Consider the following 21,401-nt stretch of genomic DNA (forward strand, 5'->3'; position numbering starts at 1 on the left):
TATTTCCGCTCCACTGCACTCCATATATTCTATTCCATTCTATTCTGTTCTATTCCATTCCATTCCATTCCATTCTACCTGTAGTTACTATTGAAGTAATTACAATGTACTTTTAACGAAGGATCTCCTGTTAATTTAGCTAGCTTGAATTCAAGCTCTTGAACTAGCAGCTTGGACAACCCTTTGATATGCTTTCATCAAGAGAAATATTTATTAGATTTCTTCGTTACTTTGGTCTTATCTGATTCTCAGAAGGCGCAGGCAAAGTGTTCACTCTGGGTGACACTGTCCCTAAGGAAGCCAGGCCTGTGGCGGAAGCTGAGTGCCAGCGGTCTGTCAGTGCATTCCTCTTCCCATTATAAAAAAAAAATCATCTTTTGCTTTTCATCATGAAAAGCAGATGCAGAGAGTAAATAAATAAAAACAAACAGCCGTCGCCTCGCCATCTGTATAAAAAAAGCCGCTCGAAAAAGTGCCGCTCCGGGTTTGTCTACTTTCCGTGCCAACTTCTGCTTAAAGCAGATCAGCCTGACCCGATGCCTGTGGCTGCTGTGGGCTTGAGGCTTCCCAGCTACTCCAAGGAGAAGGATCAACTGTTTTGGGTGGGGAGGAGGGGGCAGTGCCGCACCAGAATTTCCCAACGCCCAAAAGCTGGAATATCAGCAACAGACTTCCACAGCAAACTTTCTCCCTGATCACTTAAGGCTGATTTAAAAAAGCATCCACAAAACAGCCCTAAAAACAAGATGGAGCGACGATATCAGCAATCGGCAAAAATAAACTCAGGGTGGAAACATGCGGAAGAGGCCTTCATCCTGCAGTGGATAGACAATGGATGATGATGATGATGATGATGATGATGATAATAATAACAACAACAACAACAACAACAATAATAATAATAATAATAATAATAATAATAATAATAATAATAATAAATCCACTGGGGATTGTGTAAAAAATATGACTTGCCTGTGTCCGAAAAGTCATGGGAACATAGGGTGGAAAAAGTTGTCGAGAATGAGAGGGTGAAATCCTGAGGGACTTTCGAACACAGACAGATCGCAATTTGGAACACAACACACCAGATATCGCAGTTGTAGAGAACCAGGAGATGCCAGAGTCGAAGAATAAGAACTGGACAAAATTACAAAATACCACGACCTGGCCATTGAAACTGGGTGATTATGGATGAAACGTGTAACAGTGATACCCATTGTCATCGGGGCACTGGGAACTATGTCCAAACATTTTGCAAAATACATCAAGAAACTGCAGCTTCCTGCAATAACTCCAGCAACGCTACAAAAAACTGCGCTACTCGGAACATCTTACGTTTTAAGGAGATACCTTGTTGATACCTAGGATGCTGGCAGCAGCCCATGTCAACCATCAGCGCCAGTCAGTTTGAGTGTTCAGTTGACTGAGTTTCATGTTTTATGAATAAAAGCATAATAATAATAATAATAATAATAATAATAATAATAATAATAATAATACATTTTAAGGAGATACCTGGTTGATACCTAGGATGCTGGCAGCAACCTGTGTCAACCATCAGTGCCTGTCAATTTGAGTGTTCAGTTGACTGAGGTTCATGTTTTATGAATAAAAGCATAATAATAATAATAATAATAATAATAATAATAATAATAATAATAATAATAATAATAGTAATAATATTTTAAGGTTGATACCTAGGATGCTGGCAGCAACCCGTGTCAACCATCAGCGCCAGTCAATTTGAACGTTCAGTTGACTGAGGTTCATGTTTAATGAATAAAAGATAATTATAATAATAATAGAGTTGGAAGGTACCTTGGAGGTCATCTAGTCCAACCCCCTGCTCAGGCAGGTAACCCGATACCATTCCAGACAAATGGCTGTCCAGTCTCTTCTTAAAAACTTCCAGTATTGGAGCACCCACAACTTCTGGAGGCAACTTCGTTCCAGTGGTTAATTGTTCTAACTGTCAGGAAATTTCTCCTTAGTTCTAGGTTGCTTCTCTCTTTGGTTGATGATGGTGGTGGTGGTGGTGAAGAACTTAGGTTGGGCAAGAAGGTCTCGAAGTAAAAGTGTGGGAAATCTTTTTGTCACCCAGAACATACCAGGAGTGAGCAAATGGTAGCCATGAGTTAAATAGTTCCTTTGGACAATTTAACTTGATGTCCTTCAGCCACTGCCATATGAGATGGCAACCTTGTTTACAGTCTAAGAGAAAGACAGAGTTGGAAGGGACCTCAGAGGTCTTGTAGTCCAACCCCCTGATCAAGCAGGAGATCCTACACCATTTCAATCAAGACTAAAGAAACTCTAAACCCACCCACCCACCCCCATTATGCAGCCCCAGAAGAGCACAAGATTGCATTTCGGACTAGAAAACCTTTAGAAAATATTCACATCTTATCCTGTATTAAAATTCTTTTACAGGTAGTCCTCGACTTTCAACAATTCATTTAGGGTCCGTTCAAAGTTACAACGGCCCTGAAAAAAGTGACCTAGGACTGTTTTTCACACTTATGACCGTTGCAGCATCCCCATGGTCCTGTGATTTACATTTAGATGCTCGACAACTGACTCACATCTATGACGGTCGCAGTGTCCCAAGGATCACTTGATCCCCTTTTGCAACCTTTGGACAAGCAAAGTCAAGGGGGAAGCCAGATCCAGTTGACAAGCGTGTTGCTAATTTAAGAATTGCAGGGATTCCCCTAGGAAACGTGGTGAGACAAGTTGTAAAATGGGGCAAAACTCACTTAACAAATTTCTCACTTGGCAACATAAACGTTGGGCTCAGTTGTGGTCGTACGTTGAGAACGACCTGTAGTAAGTAGTGACTTTCCATGCTGTACCCTTTAGAGCAGACATGTCAAACACAAGGCCCGGGGGCCGGATAGTTGTGCAGTTGCTCCTCTTGAATCTCTCTCCTCTGACAAGATATGTGAACGCTGTGTTCCTGGAAAACTGAAGAATGGTAAACATAGGCTTGGTGGCAGGATTATTTTGAAAGTAGGCAGACACTCTGTGTTTAGCCTTTGGCACAACTAGTCTTTTTGGCTGCCAGCCATGTTGAAAAAGGTGCTTTCTTTGAGCTGGCAGTCCTGTCAACACAAGTGATTCCAGGCTGACTCTTTATCCATGCAAAAGCAAATGGCAGCGTTCCTGAGATCTCTCTGCGTCTCTCCGATTAGAAACTAGAAAGCCGTGTTTTCTCTTCTCTGGCCAGTCCAGTTATGGACCAGGAATAAAGCTATGGGTTGGCAATGCATAGAAAGGGGATAAGTGAATGTTAATCAAAGAGCATCATTTCTATTATTTCAAATAAAGCATGTCCTCAACATACAATCACAACTAGGACCGGAATTTCCATTGTTAAGCCAGGTGGTTGCTAAGTCAGTCACATCTGATTTTACAACCTTTTTTGCCAGGTTTGTTAAGTGAAACTTTTCACAGACTACCTGTATTGGATTCCTCTCTACTCTCCATGAGAATGAGGGTCTATCCCCAATCCAGAAGGGATAAACTGAGTTCAGAAGCTATCCCAATTTCATCCAAATTAGTTCTGAAGTTTGATAGGATAGGATAGGATAGGATAGGATAGGATAGGATAGGATAGGATAGGATAGGATAGGATAGGATAGGATAGGATAGGATAGGATAGGATAGGATAGGATAACAATTTCATTGTCACTTTAAATGTATACTAATCAGCATACCTTAAAATGAAATTTTGCTGCATTCAGCTCTCAAAAAAAACAAACACCATTATGCACATACCCTCCCCCCACTCACACATATATGACACAGAGAAACATCACAGTCTAGCTCGAATGTATTCATATGCATGATGGAAAAAAAAAAGAATCCTGCAAATTTACAAGATGGATGGCATAGGGAACAAGGCTGTTACAGAATCTATAAATACTTCAAAACCTCCTCCCACAGTGGAGCAACAGAAACAGACTGTGAAGTGGGTGTGTGGGGCCTCTAACAACGCTTCGAGCTCTAAGCACATAGCACTTATAAGCAGTATCCTGAATAAGGGGAAGTGAGATTCCTATCATCTTCTTAGCTGTCCTCACCACTCTCTGTATAGATAGACCTTCTATTTGAGGCTCTGCTAAAGAGTGATGTAGTTTATTAAAACACTCTCAGTCGTGCCTCTGTAAAAAGTGGTCAGGACAGAAGGAGAAAGATGCGCTCTCGTTCATCATACTACATCGTTCCATTGTTACATAAAGATAGACGCATTCTGACTATTTTTAAAAAAAGAATCCTGAAGGCTCGATCCATCGAGAAGATTTAAACAAGCAAGTCTTTGTATTTCTTGATGGATCAGGAGCCCTTCTCTCCCTTTGCTGCCCGAATCTTCAATTAAAAGGCTTTTCCAACCGGAGGATGGAGGAAAACTATTGCTGGTTACATCCAACCCTAGAGCCATTAAAAAATAATAATGCTGTCCTAATTATCTCTCCATAGTGTGGAATAATTAAGGAGAAGGGTAGCAGATGTGGAACAGCCATAAAACTCCTTTGTGTCGAGCCAACTTCATTATGGCCACAGCTTTTCAGGGAAGAAGACAGGAAAATGAATTGGTTTGTCTCATCAGCTGAGAACACTGAACAGGGATGAGGGTTGCTTGCCGCGAAAGGTGCCGATAATGAGGAAAAAAAAATAGAAAAGACCTTTTAATAGGAAAAAAACCAGATAAACAGCTTTAATTCTCAATAGACGGGCATCTTGTAGAAATACTACTAAGGGGAACAGTAGCTATTAGATACTAGAGACATCCTTCCCAAGCTTATTTTCTAAGTAGGGTTCTTAATGGTAGCTGCAGTTTTAATCTTATCAGTCCTCTGGCTGATAAGACTACTATTAAGATAAATGTATATAACAAAATGCAAAAGTTGCTCTTTATGTAGTCAATCCAACTGACCTAATATTATTTACTTTTAACGAGCCATTGCTTTGATTACAATAAAATACTAGCATTTTTTTTCTTTCCCTTATTTTTTAGCATTCTGAAAAGAAAAAATGATTAGTGTCCTTGGGTTTCCTTAGATCAGATTCTTTAGGCACCATATATTTTCAGCTCCCTGGTGTGTGTGTGTGTGTGTGTGTATTATTTTATCTCTAGGGTATACGAAGTTTTTCATTTTGGTATGTTTTAATTTTAATTATGTTTTTAATTTTTTAACTCTAATTTTAAATTTATTTTAATTTTAATTTATTGTACAGAGGCCTTTAATTTTAATTTTATCTTAACTTCTGTATTTATTGTATGTTATTGTTGTTAGCCGCCCTGAGTCCTTCGGGAGATAGGGTGGCATATAAGGGGAAAGGGAGCAGAAGGGAGGAGCAGGAAGGGGAGGAGAAGGAAGAGGGGGAGGGGGAGGAGGAAGAGGAGGAGAATTTTTCTAATTACTTTTATTCCCACTACAGAAACCCCCCCCCCCAATCTCTTCAGCCTTCTTTTCCCAGAAAGATAAAATGGCAGAAAGTGAAAATCTGGCACCCCTCCCCAAGGCCGTATCTGCTGTCTGATCTAAAGGTGTGACAAATTAGCCTGGCTTTCCCCGCAAGGACCCCATCAGACAAGTCTGAGCCGAGCCATTTTCCTGCAGCTGAGCTGAAATTCTTTGCTATTGGCAGGTCAGGAAGGCCACCAGGGAGGGAGAGGGGCCCAAAGCGGCTGTTGGAAAAACCAACGTTGACTGGATGGTGTGGAAATATTCTCAGGCAAGACCTGTCACCCTCCAATCGTGGAGTAAGCTTCCAAAGAGAATTTGATTCAAGAACTTTACTTGCAAGTTGTCGAGAGTTTTCTTGGGCCTTCAGAAGTCAGGGATCTGGGCATATTCAGCCTAAATAAGGAAGGAAGCATTCAGAGGCTTTAAAATAAATCTCCTTTAAAATAAATATTTTAAAATCCTATGTCCTGCAGATAACACACTTGCTGAACTCACGCAACTTTTAAAATATAACACCATTCGATTTGTGTGGCCAGCATACGACTCAAGCTAGCTCGCAACGTTAAAATAAGCAAATGTGTACACCCAGACACAAAAATAAAGTGAAAAATAAAACACAGACCATCCCTAGACTTCTAAGAAAGTGTAACCAGGTGACGATCAATTTAGGAATTTTATTTTCTGAACCAAAAGCAAATAAACTCAATGTTGGGAGATGATGAAAAATAGAGAGAAGAAAAAAGGGTTTCAACGTCTTGCCTCTAAGGTCTGCAAACCGTGTTCTTTTTTGTTTCTTTTTTCTAGCTGTCTCATTTTGCCATTCAAGGGGCACCTGTTCAAATCGGATTCAGAAAATGAAATCAGCGGGGAAAAACACTGCCTGTGGGCTTTTCTTTAGGTTTTTTGTTTTTCCCAGAAGGAGCTTTGGAAGAAAAAGCAAAACAGGACAGACTTGCTTCTCTGCAAACTCTGAGTTTTGTTTTTGTTTTTTTTCTTCCAGAGGACGTAATAAACGGGCTTCACCAAAGAAGTGGAGGTTTGCCATTCAGTACAGGGAGGACTAAAGAGTAAAACTTGGAATAACGTTGCCTCTTTTTCCTCTGGATTTCTCTTCCTTGTTACAATTAACAGTTGTCCCTGCAAATCACAGGCAAACAGAACTGATGCTGTGGTTAAAGTTGGCCTGAATGTTTTGCAGAGGCAAAACGATGGGGTGGCGACGTGGAATTGAAAGCATCACGCGTGATCCGTATATGCCCTGATGAACTTTACATGATGGTTTCTATGGTGCAGTTCTTAAAACATTCTTCACAGATTCTTTGTTTACAAGCATTATGACGGTTGGTTGCAGTCATCCAGATGTTTAGACTGGATTTGGCATTTTTATCCACCTAGTGAGCATGCCAGCAACTGGTCCACACAAACAAGCAAAGCCCCATCCCGCGAGATGCAAGCAGCACACAAAACCACGCGCCCTCCGGTCCACAGAAAAACCTCTCTCCACGTAACTGGTCCCTGGTGCCCAAAAAGTTGGGGACCTCTGCTTTAAAATGAGCACTAAATACTGAATACCATTAAATATACAAGAGCGCCATCTTCTGGCTATTGTCAACTATTGCTCAAAGTACTAACAGACATGCTGGAATCGGGGGTCTGACAAACAGTTACGACTGTGGCTTTTTACTGTATTTTCTTACATGTAACAAGTATCTCAATCTGCTATTCCAAAATATTGTTGTGCAGGCAGTCCTCAACTTAGAAGCACAACTGGGCCCGACATTTCTGCTGCTAAGCAAAACAGTTGCTAAGTGAATTTTGCTCCATTTTGCCACTGTTGTTGAAGGAACCACTGCAGTTGTTAAGTTAGTAACACGATTGTTAAGTGAATCTTGGCTTCCCCATTGACTTTGCTCGTCAGAAGATTGCAACAGGGGATCATGTGACCCCAGGACATTGCAACTGTCAAAAATACGAGTCAGTGCTGTTTGGAACGTGGTTCAAGATCCAAAACAAACAAACTCACTTGGAATTCCAGCAACAAAGTTTTATTTCAAAAGCGTTTGCAAAGGCTTGGTGGACTGAAACACACACAGGAGTTCAGCCACACCTTACAGAGCTGTTTGACACATTTTTATATCCTATCCCCGACGCAGATTCCCACTCCCTTATCGCATTCAATGCCCCTTCCCTAATCATCCGATAAACTTTCCGGACCGCCTAAAACCACTGTCCTTCCCATGTCCCAGGAAGCCCCTTTGTCCATATCCTATCTTTCACCATCTAATTTTCTGTTACCCCAGTCGGTCTCCTATAGTTGTTTCGATAATTCCTCTTACAATTTGTAATTTCTGCTTTTCACATTTATACTTGTCAATACTTAGATAAAATATTATTTCTGATCTTCAGTTGGCTTCTGCTTCAACCTTTAGACTCATTAGAAATTTCTGAATAATACTTTTATTCCTTTCAGTGCCCAAGGATCTGAATTTTGATCACGTGATCACGGCTGCAATGGTCATTAAGTGTGAAAAGTGGTCACTTTTTTCAGTGCCGTTGTAATTTTGAACGGTGACAAAATGAACAGATATTTGCCACTATTGCAGAACCAAACTAACTTGTTGTAAATGGAGGACTACCCAGTACCACATTAAAAGGAAGCACCGGTGGTCTTTAATTAACAACCATTTGTTCGGTGACTCTTTGTTTACTTTATTTATCAATCCACTGGCAACAGGGGAAAAAGAAGGAGAAGCGTTTTTTCCTCCCTTTTAAACAATGTGAACTGGATTTAAATAAACCCAGAACAAAAACTTATGCAAGTTCAGAGATTCTGTATTCTGAGACAATGCACACTTTGCAGCCAGTTAAGCTCAACTGCCCAGCGCCAGCATAATTTACTTCGGGCATCCAGAATTTCCCATTTCCCGCTTTTTGTTTTTCCTGCACTTGGGATTCAGAACTCAGCAGTTCAGCCAAGAAAAAAAAAGAAAGGGAAAAAAAAAGCACCTGGAGTCCATCTCGAACTTCTAGTGACTTCACAACCACCCCCATGCCTTTTTTTTCTTGCTAATTGTCTTGGAAGGAGATTATTCCCCCCCCCACGCCAGCCAACTCTCCCGCTGAGATTCCCTCGTGGTCTCCCATCCAAGCCGCCCTCCCTTCCCCAGAACAAACAAGCGCGCTGTTTGCCGCCGAAAGCGAAAGTCTCGCGAGACTCCGCGCGCTTCCTGCGGCCCAATCCGCGTCTTCCAAAACGTCACTTCCGCCTCCGGTGAACCGGAAGTTGACGCTCCCTGTGTGTTTGTGCGGGGGCGGGCTTGTTGTCTTTTGGGCTTTCGCGCAGAGGGAGGAGATTCCTCCTTCGGCCGGGAACCGCCGGTGAGCGCGCCGGCCCCGGGGCGGCTTGTCCCTCGCGGGAGCGGCTTCCCTTCTTCGGTCTCTCCCTCCAGCGGCGGGCCCGGTGGTCGTACGAGCTGGGCTGGAGGGGGGGGGTGATGAGCAGCTTCCTGGCTGTCCCCCTTCCTGCGGATGGGGATAACGGGGTGGGGGGAGCCCCCCGATGTATTTGAGGCCGTGACGCCCCCGTTGCCATCGGCAGCCGTTGTTGGAGCGCCTCAGCCAGGGTTCTTCGAGCTTGGCCCTTTTATGACCTGTGGACTTCAGCTCCCAGAATTCCTCGCCCAGCGTGCCTGGCTGAGGAATTCTGGGAGTTGAAGTCCACAGGTCATAAAAGGGCCAAGCTCGAAGAACCCTGCTGGCCTAAGCCCATGTTTCTCCATTCTGAGCCAGGGGCAGCCGGGCGGACTTCCAACTCCCAGAATTCCCCAGTCAGCATAGGGCAGGGGTAGGCAACCTCGGCTCATTTATGACTCATGAACTTCAACTCCCAGAATTCCTGAGTCAACATAGCTGACTCAGGAATTCTGGGAGTTGAAGTCCATGAGTCATAAAAGAGCCGAGGTTGCCTACCCCTGGCATAGGGAATGGGTGGAATTGACTAGATGGCTGGGGAATTCTGGGAGTTGAAGTCCGCCCGGCTGCCCCTGGCTCAGAATGGAGAGACGCTGACCTCAAGTCAAGCTGAATCCCCTTTAAAGGAAAGAACAAGTCGCGGGGCTTTTGCAGCCTTGATGCGGGAGGCTTAGCTGAGGGTGCTGGCTGCCTATTCTGGGATCCGGCTCGCTGGTGTCCTGTGCCAAACTAAGCTTTTCTTCTTACCCTCTTACGTGGAGCGAACAGGATGGTGGCAGGGGCACAATGGCCTGTAGTGCAGCAAAATGTCAGGGTTATCATTTACATCAGGGGTCTCCAGCCTTGGCAACTTTTTAAGACTTGTGGACTTCAATTCCCAAAATTGAATGGTCCACAAATCTTTAAAGTTGCCAAGGTTGAGGACCCCTGATTTACACGCGCTCAGTTGTAAAGTACGGGCTAAAGCATGTTGCAGTGAGGCATAGTCTAACATAATGGGTGGGCTCAGTCACTGGTTTGGGGCAAAGGTGGGTGGGCAACTGGTGGATATCCCAAAGACAGGATTCATTTTTTTGAGGGGGGGGGGAATAAGTGCTGCTAAACAGCTGGTGTTACATCATGCAAGCTTTTGGGGGGAGTGGGCTTTGGGGGTGTTTTTGTTTTTTTTAAACTGATCAGCCTATTCGGGGCTTGCGCAGCTATTCTCATTTTGAATTCTGCTTTTGGCTTTTAATAGTCTTAGAATGGAAAGGAAAGCTGGCAATATAATCTGGTCTGGAAGTTGTGTCTTTTTTTATTGCTGAAAGTGAACAGTTCCATCTAGCCGCCCCGATTATCATGAATTAAGAGATTACAGGGTTGTAAAAAGGGAGTTTAAAGTGGTTTGATGAACAGTTGCTGCTTGTAATGATAAAGCAGGTCCTACTGGTTCTGGGTATGCCTGTATCCCTGGCCAGTTGTGAGATGCTAGGAGAGAGTAGCATTCGAAGGATCAGCATTCCCTGTCACTGGTTTAAATACTTGCTGTTGGTGCTACTTAGATTCTTCTCATTTTTGCTCTAAATAAAATAAACATTTCCATTGTTTTGGGATCTCTGTCCAACTTATTTATACAGGGGAAAGCTAAGTACGTCTCTGCTTATTTGTATGTCATAGTACAACAGATTTTCAAACAGCCTTCATGTCTTTAAAACCTCTCACTAAGGTGTGGGCATTATTTTCATACAACAGTTATGTTAATGTTTGATGGTAAAGTATAAGTTAAAGACATCTAATTCGACAAATATTTCCCTGCTTTTTTGTTTTGCATAGATTTTAGTACAGTATTAATATCTGTCAAGTCAGTTGCCCTGAATGTTGCTATGTTGATTTTTCTGTTTAAAACTTTGCTGTACTCTAAGCACTTCCGTTGTCTGTTTTCTAATGTTAAGAGGGTGCTGTGTTTTGCTTTTGTTTTGTGTCAAAAGTTGCACAGATTTAAAAAATATTGATGCTTCTGAAAAACTGCTTTTGGAAATTAAGGGAATTATTGACAATCTTCTTCCTTCTGTTTTTCTTTCAGGAATGATCATTTTTTTGCCATGAATAGAGATGTAATAAGGTGGCTGAGCCAGTATTTGCCATGGCATCCGAACTCTGCAAAACGATATCAGAAGCAAAGCTAGAAAGGCACAAGAATTTATTCTTGAACTATCGAAATCTTCATCATTTTCCTTTAGAATTGCTGAAGGATGAAGGTCTGCAGTACTTGGAGAGATTATATATGAAAAGAAATTCTTTAACAACCTTGGTATGTCATTTCATTGTTTAATCAGCAAAAGATTTTTTATTGTGTTGAATAGAATGTGTGTTTTGGAATATCGGTTATTCCTTATGTTGGGCAAAAAAGGGTCTATGCTAGCCTTTTCAGGTAGGCCAAGTCAGGAAACAAATACTGTAAGGCATGATGTCTGACCTTTAGGCACTGCTGTGAAGAAGGTATGCTTCTGGGGTCCAGATGGATGGCATTATTTAATTAAAGGAACCCAGAATATCCCAATTCTGCAACCAGCTTCATCCTGGTTCTAGTTTGAAAGAAGATAGGCAGTTTTCAACAAAAGACTTTTGAGGATGGCATTCTAATTTGAGATAAACAAAATGAGAAAAAATAGCCTTTTTTAACAGTGGCTACACTGCCTACCTTATCAGATCAGTGAAAACCTGGTCGTTCATTACAGTTCAGTTAGAAAGGGCTGCCCAGCTTCAGCGTGTTGAGCATTAATTCCCCAGTAGGGGGAAACCAAACTCAAAGTTCCTGAATTTCTTGAATTGGAAAAAAAAGGCTGAAGCTATAAACGGTTCTGCATATGTGCTTAGCTGAAAGAGACGATTCTAAGGGGGTTGCTTGCACTACAAATTGAAATAATTTGCCAGTAATATCCTGTCCTTCCAAGTTATTTAACCATCTGTAGTTGCTGGCTATGATTTTTTTTTTAAACTTTGCACAGTTACATAGAACTAGACCGCACACTTTTTATATTTTATAAGCTTCTTTCAGCAACTCATTTTTAAAAAAGCATCTTCCCACCCACCCCAGTACTGAATAAAAAGCTGGGACGTGCTTTAAACCATACTCATTCTTGAATCCTTATCTCATAAATTCTTCAAAATCTATTGTAGCATCGAGTTCAGCACCATAATAAAAATAGAGTGGCTGACTGCCAGAAATAGACTAGGTCAGTGGTTCTTAACCTGTGGTTCCCAGACGCCTGGGGAGACCGTGATGTTCTCACCAGGTCCATGAAGGCTTGAAAAAAAGTTATGATTTAAGTCTTGAGTTAAGTCTCAGGGGGCCCTGGCCATGGTCCGTGGCCACAAAAGGTATTTAAAGGGGGTCTGCGGTGAAGAAAAGGTTGAGAACCTGGGCTAGGTAACCACTCAGTTTCTGAATATTTAAGAGTATTGTGATGTGGCTACTGTAAGAATGGCTGTTGGTTTAAAAATTAATTTTTAAATTTAATTTAATTAGCAATCTTTCGAGTTTAGCAGACTTCCAACTTATTTATTTATTTATTTTTAATCCCATTTATATCCCGCCCTTCTCCGAAGACTCAGGGCGGCTTACAATCTAAAGCACAAATCAATGTGCTTAGCGATAGCCTTCATTCTATGTATATGCCTGCTTATTAGGGCTTTCAGGGGGGCCCAAGCGGCATTATTACAAAGTCAGCTTATTGCCCCCAACAATCTGGGTCCTCATTTTACCTACCTCGGAAGGATGAAAGGCTGAGTCAACCTTGAGCCTGGTGGGACGCGAACCTGCACTAATTGCAGGTTTATATGTCATATAAATTAAAATAAGTGGTTTCGTTGTTTATTGTGGCAAGGTCAGATTATTTTGTATACGCTAATAAAGTTACAGCGGCATAAACTGTAAAAAGTTTATTCCAAAACAAATTCATCCCAAGCTTGTGTTTTTGATCAAGTAATTGAAATACCGTGATTGATGTAATCGATATAAGTTTACTTCTGTTGTTTCATAGCGTAAGGATAACTTGCAAATACAGTTGATATTACTAATCTTACTAATCTCACTATTGAATCTGGATATGTTAGGATTTTGTACTACATTAATTAATATTTTGTTTTATTAATGTGAACCACTGTTCTAGAATTCCATTGGAAGGTTATTTGCTTTCTGCTACTAAGACTCCTTGTTGACTCAACACGCTCCTACTTGGTTGAAGTCTGGGGTTGCTGGTTAGGCAAAGCTAAATATAATAATTGCCAAATCAGGTGGGGGAACTGGTATAACAGTTTGGTGTGTAGTTTTAGGATTCTGCTACCCAAAGCTTCCTCCTGGTTCTAGCATGAAAGAAGAAACAAACTGACATTGAGTTTATAAAGATGAAACTATAATTTTGTCAATTTGTGTTTTTAGCCAGAGAACCTTGCCCAGAAACTTCCAAATCTTGTCGAACTGTAAGTATATTCTTTTTGTTGTTGATAGTGATTATGCTGAGGTTTATAAAAGTGGCTTGACTTATATGAAAATACTTTAAGTGGATATAAACAGTATAAACAATATATTATGAACTCTTTTTTCCTGGTCAGATTCCTGATTAGACCTGATCGAATTTTTGTTCTTATACTACCATCCCCATCCCCATCCCCAGCTATGCTAGCCTAGGAATTCTGGGAGTTGAAGTCTACAAGTCATAAAAGAGCCAAGGTTGCCTACCCCTGGTATAGGGTAATGCCTGTGAAAAAGAGGCAGGAAAGATCATTACACTCAATTCTTGCTAAGTGGCTGTATTTTATCAACAGCAGTTTGATTATTTACTCAGGAAACTTGTGAATACAGCAGTGGCCAAAATTGTGGAGACCTTTTGGGAAAAGTGTATTTTAGTGGTTTCATGGTTAATAACACCACTTTTTTTTGGAGTAGTACCATAAAATTATATTTTATTTATTTATTTATTTTATTTTAATTCCATTTATATCCCGCCCTTCTCCGAAGACTCAGGGCGGCTTACAAGCTTAGCAGTAGCCTTCATTCTATGTATATGCCTGCTTATTAGGGCTTTCACACACACACCCCAAGCGGCATTATTACAAAGTCAGCTTATTGCCCCCAACAATCTGGGTCTTCATATATCAATGGAAAGATAATTTAATCAAGAATGTAATGCAACAAAGTTTGTTCAATTAACTGTACTATATTCTATGCAAAGTTATAGCCAAATAACCAGAAAAAGGAAGCACAACTTGTTTAGGTTGGTATCAGGTAGCTTTCCTTCATCTGATTGTAGCCAATGAGCATGAGAGAGCCAATCAGGTGTCATCTTGTTTGAGCAATGAGCCAATCAGATCACAGTAGGATTCATTTATTGATGTCATGTATTGAAGCTGTCAGTATGTTATGTGATCGCTGTCAAGTTGGTTGGGTTTTTTTGTGTTCTTTCATTTAGTGAGCTTGTAAAATGTAATAAAATTAAAGTAATGGTGCAAAGAGTTGACTGGTCTCCCAGAAAACAATGTAAAATAGTATTATTAAGTGAACAAGGCTACAGTTATAAAGAAATTAGAATAAAAATGGGTGGAAACTTAACCAAAGGTGGCATTTCTACTGTACACTTTTCCCAAAAGGTTTCCACAACTTTGGCCACTACCTGTATACTGTCTAACAATAATACAGTTTGTAACAATCTAATTCTTACCTGCTGTAAGGATTTAGAATGGCATTTTACTTGATAATAGAGTGTACCTCTTAGAACATAGTATTCTAATATCTTTAATAACTACTTCATCATTAGTATCTTTGCTCAAGAATTGTATGCTTTGGTCAGGAATGCAAGAACCTTGTATCTTGTATGGAGCAATATAATTCCATTTTTTTATCTAACAGTTAATATATTTCATCAGCAACCCTATAGAAATATTGTCTGGACACGCACACGTGGGGAAGAGAAAACCCTCATTAGCCATCGTGCCAAAAATTTCTGGAGAACTTAGCTACTTCAGTTGTTCAAATAAGAATGCTTCATTTTCCAAACAGCTGCTTTGAAATGGTTTGCAGTGTTCTCACAACCCCTGGAATAATTTTCAGCTACAGTGTCATGGCAACAGTTCCTGTAAGCATTAGTTGCTTAAAATAATTACAGGAGCACATCTTTAACCAGGTCATATTTTATAGCCTCTCTATGGTCAAGGGATGTGGGCTAAATTATTTTTTTATATTATATAGGGGCACTGTGATCTATGCAGGCTGATCCCATATATCTAAGAAATGTGATCTTAAGCCTCCGCTTAAATCATCATCATCGTCATAGCAGCCCACGGCAAGCTGTCCCTAATTTATAATTTGAGTGTCAGCAGTGCACTTATTAACTTTTGAAGGTCATTGCAGTCTGCAGTTTCTTTAAGAAATAATCTTGCCTCATCTTATCTAGTGGGAATTCTCTTTTAATGAACTTAAAGTAGAGCTTTCACGAGAGTTGCATGTTTTTGGCACCATGCAGTTTCAAACATAATCTGATTAAGCCACAAGAATCTTCTTAATATTTGAAAGAGGAGCTCTGGAAAATCAGCAAGCCTGTTGAGTTACATACTTAACATTTTCTTATCTAAATTATATTGCGCTCTTTAATCCTTTTTTTTTAAACTGTCTAATTTACTCTGTTGTTAGAAGGTTGGGCTTTCAGTTTGGATATATTTTTTTTTTATTGAAAAGTTTTAACATACAATTTTCCTTTAAAAACCCCCCTCCCCCTCCCTTCTCCCTCCCCCCTACCTCTCCCCCCCTCCCCCCCCCACTTCCCAGAGCTAAATACAAGGTATATAAAAAAAAACAATCATAAACAACCATATACTAACAACTGTAAACTCTAAAATCCATCACTCTCTAGCTTATATAGGATAAAACAAACCTTAGTAATATTAAATATATATAAAAAAACTAAAAGAAAAAAAAAGAAAAAAAGAAAGAAGACTTATTCAAATGCTACATAAAACTTCTTAACCCTATACTTGTTCTGGATAAACTCAATCCATTTTTCCAGTTTGGATATATTTTAATCTTGTTAATGTTTATCAGGTTGTAAAACGTAAGTTGAGGTGCAGTGGAGCAAAACTTGCGGAAGATGCTAATAAGATATATTTTTTTTCTTGCTATGACTCTGTATTGTGATGGACTCAAAAGATTTCAGCCTATCACTTCAATTTTCTTTAGGAGATTTGATGAGAAATTGTTTCCCAGTTGTATTTTAACTAAGCCTTAAAAAGCATGGCATTGGAACGCTCTCCAACACGGAAACGCTAATACAGCTGTCCGTATTTGAGTGACAGTTCTTCCTACTTTTTTCATGCTGCATAACAATCTTGTCAACTTTGCATGCATAATTAATAGACGATCTCAACCTCAAACAATGCAGCCATAATGATGCTTCGGTATCTTCATTACTCTGGGCACTGAAATGCGTGCCATAAGAAAAGCCTCGAATTAGTAGAATCCTATTAAAATTGTGTCGGATGGGTCCCTAAACAATTCTAGCTAATTGTGTGAAAGAAGACTGCTTTTTGATCATAAATACAGGTCAGGATCCAAAGAACCTCACAAATATTTCCAGGCACAGAGATACCTTTATGCTAATAGAGAAAAAAGGTGTGTGTTTTTTTAAACAACAGCAACAACAACAAAAAACCCAGATTTCGTGATGGAATGGAACACACCCCAGCCTTTGGTTGTACTTAAAGTAGTTCTTAGTCTTAAAGTGCTAAGGCTTGTCAGTAAATAAGGTAAATTATTTTTTAAAAAATAAGTAAATTATTATTTTTTTAAATAGCATCAGTTTCTCAATTGTTGAATTAAAATTGCCACTTGGAATTTTTTCTTTTAATGTTGCTGTTGAAACTGAGAAGATTGAAGTAAGCATAGAAAATTAGAAGAATTTCAACAACAAAAAATTGTTTCTGATTTCCTGGGTGTGTGTGTGTTAATGATACTTTTAAAATATACACAATAATAATAATAATAATACTTTCTCCATGATTGCTGAAAGAGAATTCCAGTTCTTTCCTGTGTAGGAACTGCTCTAACGCAATTTCAACCTGTCTAATTCTGAATTAGTCACAAGAAAGAGGTCTTAGCTCAGATAGGAAATCTGTTGACCTTGGCCTGGTTTCAGTCAGAGAGTAAGCCACACAATGTGTGTACTTAAGATTATCTCATTTTGACCCTGCAATAGCTGTTTGACATGACTGACTAATTGTAACCTACTTCCTTTGTTGACAACGAGGGGATAAAAGAAAGGAGTAGCGTGCATGCTTCCGTTGTTGTACAATCTCATTGTAAAGGGGCGTTTCGACCTGAATACATGGATACATTCAAAACCATAAATCAAAACAAATAACAGGCCCAAGAGAAATAGGTGAAATTTACTGATTGAATTTTGTGTACATCACTTTCTCTTTTTCTCCTGTTTCGTGTCTGTCATTGAGACACATAGGAAATCCCAATTGGCAGGTGTTGGGTTCAAAGCATCTGGCTGATATTGATTTCATCCTTGTTTGTATCTTCATATCCCGTCTTTATTATTTTTTTACAAATAACTCAAGGCAGCTAACATATGCTACACACTTTCCTCCGCCCGTTTTCCCCGCAACAACAACAACAGCAGCAACACTGTAAGGTGAGTTGGGCTGAAAGAGAGCGACTAGCCCAAAGTCCCCCAGCCAGTTTTTATGGCTTAAGGCAGGACTTGAACTCATGGTCTCCTTTTATTTTATTTTTTTTAAGCCTGGTGCCTTAACCCTTAGACCAAACTTTAACAACATAATGCTAACTTGGTCAATATTTTATCAACTGGGCTCGCTCACAGTCATTCATAATTCGTCACTTCCTGGTTAGATTATCCCCTTGATAATCTTCCATCCGTTGCTTCTTGTCTTGCCCTCAGGTGCTTTGGGGAATAAGTTGACCCCTTCTTCTCTCTGACAGACTCTCAAACACTGGAAAGCTGCTATCATGTCACTCCTAGTCCTTCTCTACTTACCTAGTTCCCTCAGTCATTCATACATACAAAGCCCTACATGGCATGGGTCCGGACTACCTACGGGAGCACCTTCTGCCAATGTCAGCACCCCACCGTCCTGTGCGCTCCCACAGAGAGGGCCTCCTCAGGGTGCCACCGCTCAAGGAATGTTGGCTGGTGGCCCCCAGGGGGAGGGCATTCTCAGTGGGTGCGCCAGCCCTCTGGAACAGCTTGCCAACCGAAATCCGGATGGCCCCCGACCTCCGCACCTTCCGGCGCGACTTAAAAACCTTCCTGTTCCAGCAGTCCGGCCTGGCCTGATAGCTTTAATTGGGGTCCCAGTTTGTTTTTTACTATTGTTTTTTATTGTTCAATCTGTATACCTTCCTTACTCTGTACACCGCCCCGAGTCCCTCGGGAGAAGGGCGGTTTATAAAAACAAATAAATAAATAAATAAATAAATAAATAAATAAATAAATAAATAAATAAATAAATAAATAAATAAAATATAGTTTATATACATAATTGTTCGTTGGTCTGGCGCCTGGTGGCAAAGATCCTCTCCAGGTCAATTCAGCAAACTTCTCAAGATCCTTTCCCAGTGCCTGAAAAGTGTTAGGGATGAGGGACAGCAGACTTCAGCTCAAACAGCCAAGATGGAGTCACAGGGTTTTAAGATCCCAGGTTCTCTGAGGATTTGTGTTGTTGCGTGCCACCTAGGATCATCATATGAGAGAAAGACAGCTATTTAAAATTTTTAAAATAAAGAAAAACTGGCTTTATTTGCCCACTCCTGAAAAATAACAATATATTCTGTTCTTTCCTCAGATACCTGCATTCAAACAATATTGTTATTGTTCCAGAAGGTGGGTGCCCAAATAATGTCTGGATTTTCAGCTATAGCTTTGCTCCATTGATTGTGCTTATAGTTAGAGTGCTGGGGAAGCCAAAAAAGCACTATTCAGCTTCAACTCGTATGATTTTTAACCTTATTCATCATTTATAAAGCATTTCTTTTTCATTTATTTGTTCTACAGTTGTACGCCATGCAATTGCCTTTTGTAAATGTAAACCCTAGGAGATTAAACTCTTTTATTCACCATTTAGAGAAGAAAATATGCCAGTAATATCAAGGAAACGTTTTGGCTGAGTTGCAGTAGTTTTGATTTTTGAACATGGCTTCTACAGAGTTCTTCTTCTTTACTTCCTCTTTTGCTGCTTCGGGTGTCTTGGGATTCCACGGGACCATTAATGCAAATAGATTAAGTTGTTGCAAAAAACTGCTGAGAATTATACCTGGAGAATTTGTACCTTCCGGACATAAATTTCAACCTCTTTGTACACTAATGAAAACCCTAATGACTATAGTTGATTTTTTTAAAAAAAAAAGTTTAATCAGTTTATATGCTTGCCCATCTCACAATTTAATTTTCTTTTTAAAGCTATACAACCAATATAAACCATAACCAAAGATAAGAACAGACAACATACTGTGACAGTGTTTCTCAGCCTTAGCAACATTAAGATGTATGGACTTCAACTCCCAGAATCCCCTAGCCAGCCATCCCACACGTCTTAAAAGTTGCAAGGTAGTGAAATACTGTACTATGGCAACTGGGAATACCAGCAGCCATCATGCCTGGGCTCATCTAACTTCCTAATGTCCGATATTCTAGAGCAGGCCGTGGGCCGGATGCGTCACGCTAAAACCGCGCCCACCCCATTGCCGGCAATGGGGAAAAAGTCACGATGCGTCGCAACATGTCACGTGACATCGTGAGTTTGACACCCATGTTCTAGAGGGAATATAATTTTGTTCCCTCAACATTCTTCCCATATAACTACTGAAATAGACTATTGCATGAAAGGCTGTGCAAAAATAAATGTGTCAATTTGTACAGCCAGATGTCTTATGTTTTAGGAATAAAAAGGTAAAGGTTCCCCCACACATGTGTGCTAGTCGTTTCCGACTCTAGGTACCAGTGCTCATCTCCGTTTCAAAGCCGAAGAGCCAGCGCTTGTCCGAGGACGTCTCCGTGGTCATGTGGCTGGCATGGCTAGACGCCAAAGGCACATGGAACGCTGTTACCTTCCCACCGTAGTGGTCCCTATTTTTCTACTTGCATTTTTACGTGCCTTCGAACTGCTAGGTTGGCAGAAGCTGGGACGAGTAACAGGCTCTCACTCTGTTACGCGGCTCTCGGGATTTAACCCGCCAAACTGCCAACCTTCTGATCGACAAGCTCAGCATCCTAACCCACTGAGCCACCGCGGCCCACGTTTTAGGAATAGGCTACTATTAACAAATGTCTCATTCTAAGTTAAATATATTGCCTTTTTTTTCTTAAAGCAATTGGTTCTTTGGTTAAACTGCAGTTTCTGGACTTGAGTGACAATGCTCTTGAAATTGTATGCCCGGAGATTGGGCGTTTGCGATCTCTACGCCATCTTCGATTAGCTAGTAATCAGCTAAAATATTTGCCAGCAGGTAAGACACACGAAGCCTTATGGCTCATTTATACAATTTTACCTGTTACATAATATTTGAATTATGTTAAATAATATTAGTCAACTGTTCTTTAATGTATTCCTTCCACTAATTGTATTCCTTATTGCTGGCTTAAAATTAAATGCTTAGTTATTAAACTACATTAAGTTTGCTGAAGGCAGATTACATATTAGAATTACTTGAAAGCTTTGTTACCTTCTGCCTCATTTCCCATGTATCAGATAATCAGATATATTGTGCCACGAATGCTACATTTTAAGGCATTAATTTGGGATGGTATAATTTAATCACTACTCATTAATGTTGTTTAGTTGGAATTAAATAAGAGTATAGTAAAGGCAGCACAGTCTAATCACGATTGAATCATTGAGTCATTTTTATTTCAGGACAATCTTAAACACAGTGTTATTTTTTTTGTAATGTAGCAAGAGCTTTATAGCAAATGTTGAATCCTAATACACTACTTCTACTAACAGTTTGCCAAATATAGAAATTCAAATGGACAGTAACTCTAATTGTAATTGAAAATGTCAAATAAATCAGAAACTTCTTCTGACTTGGATGCCTGGATATGATTAGGTTTCTTACAATTCATGCTGGATCCCTGCAGTATATATTAAGATTTGTTCAAGCAAAACTTTAATTTTTTTTTTAAAAAGGTAGTGCATGTTTTTTACAGATTGCAAAGTGGGAGCGTTCAAAAGAGTTGTATTACCGAATGACTATTTGTCTGTTATGCTTTACTTTGGAAGTGGCCTTTACGGTGTAAAGATGCTTGCCTAATTTTGTCCTCCTTTTATATAAAATATGGGACATTTTTTTCTTATCTGTTGAAATCTTTAGGTGTGTGATATTTCTGACTCTTAAAAATATTGCTGGTTTTAACCATTAAAATATCTGTCGATGTTGAACTGCTGATTTAAAAATCAGTTTGCCTA

General features: G+C 40.1%; 1 protein-coding gene across 2 annotated transcripts in view; it reads left to right on the forward strand.

Moving 5' to 3' along the window:
- Positions 1 to 8,758: 8,758 nt before the first annotated feature.
- The window catches only part of LRRC28 (leucine rich repeat containing 28), a 52,422-nt gene continuing 39,779 nt past the window's right edge, over positions 8,759 to 21,401 (forward strand). The window contains exons 1-5 of one of the 2 annotated variants that reach the window (XM_081337667.1): positions 8,759 to 8,849; positions 11,005 to 11,232; positions 13,363 to 13,403; positions 18,783 to 18,820; positions 20,305 to 20,442. In XM_081337667.1, coding sequence (XP_081193793.1) covers positions 11,065 to 11,232; positions 13,363 to 13,403; positions 18,783 to 18,820; positions 20,305 to 20,442 — 385 coding nt within the window. In that variant the 5' untranslated portion in view covers positions 8,759 to 8,849; positions 11,005 to 11,064. Of the gene's footprint in view, positions 8,923 to 11,004; positions 11,233 to 13,362; positions 13,404 to 18,782; positions 18,821 to 20,304; positions 20,443 to 21,401 lie in introns of both variants that reach the window. The other variant, XM_081337666.1, reaches the window with a different exon arrangement.

This window comes from Vipera berus (assembly GCF_964194415.1).
Source record: "Vipera berus genome assembly, chromosome: 12".
NCBI lineage: Eukaryota > Metazoa > Chordata > Lepidosauria > Squamata > Viperidae > Vipera > Vipera berus.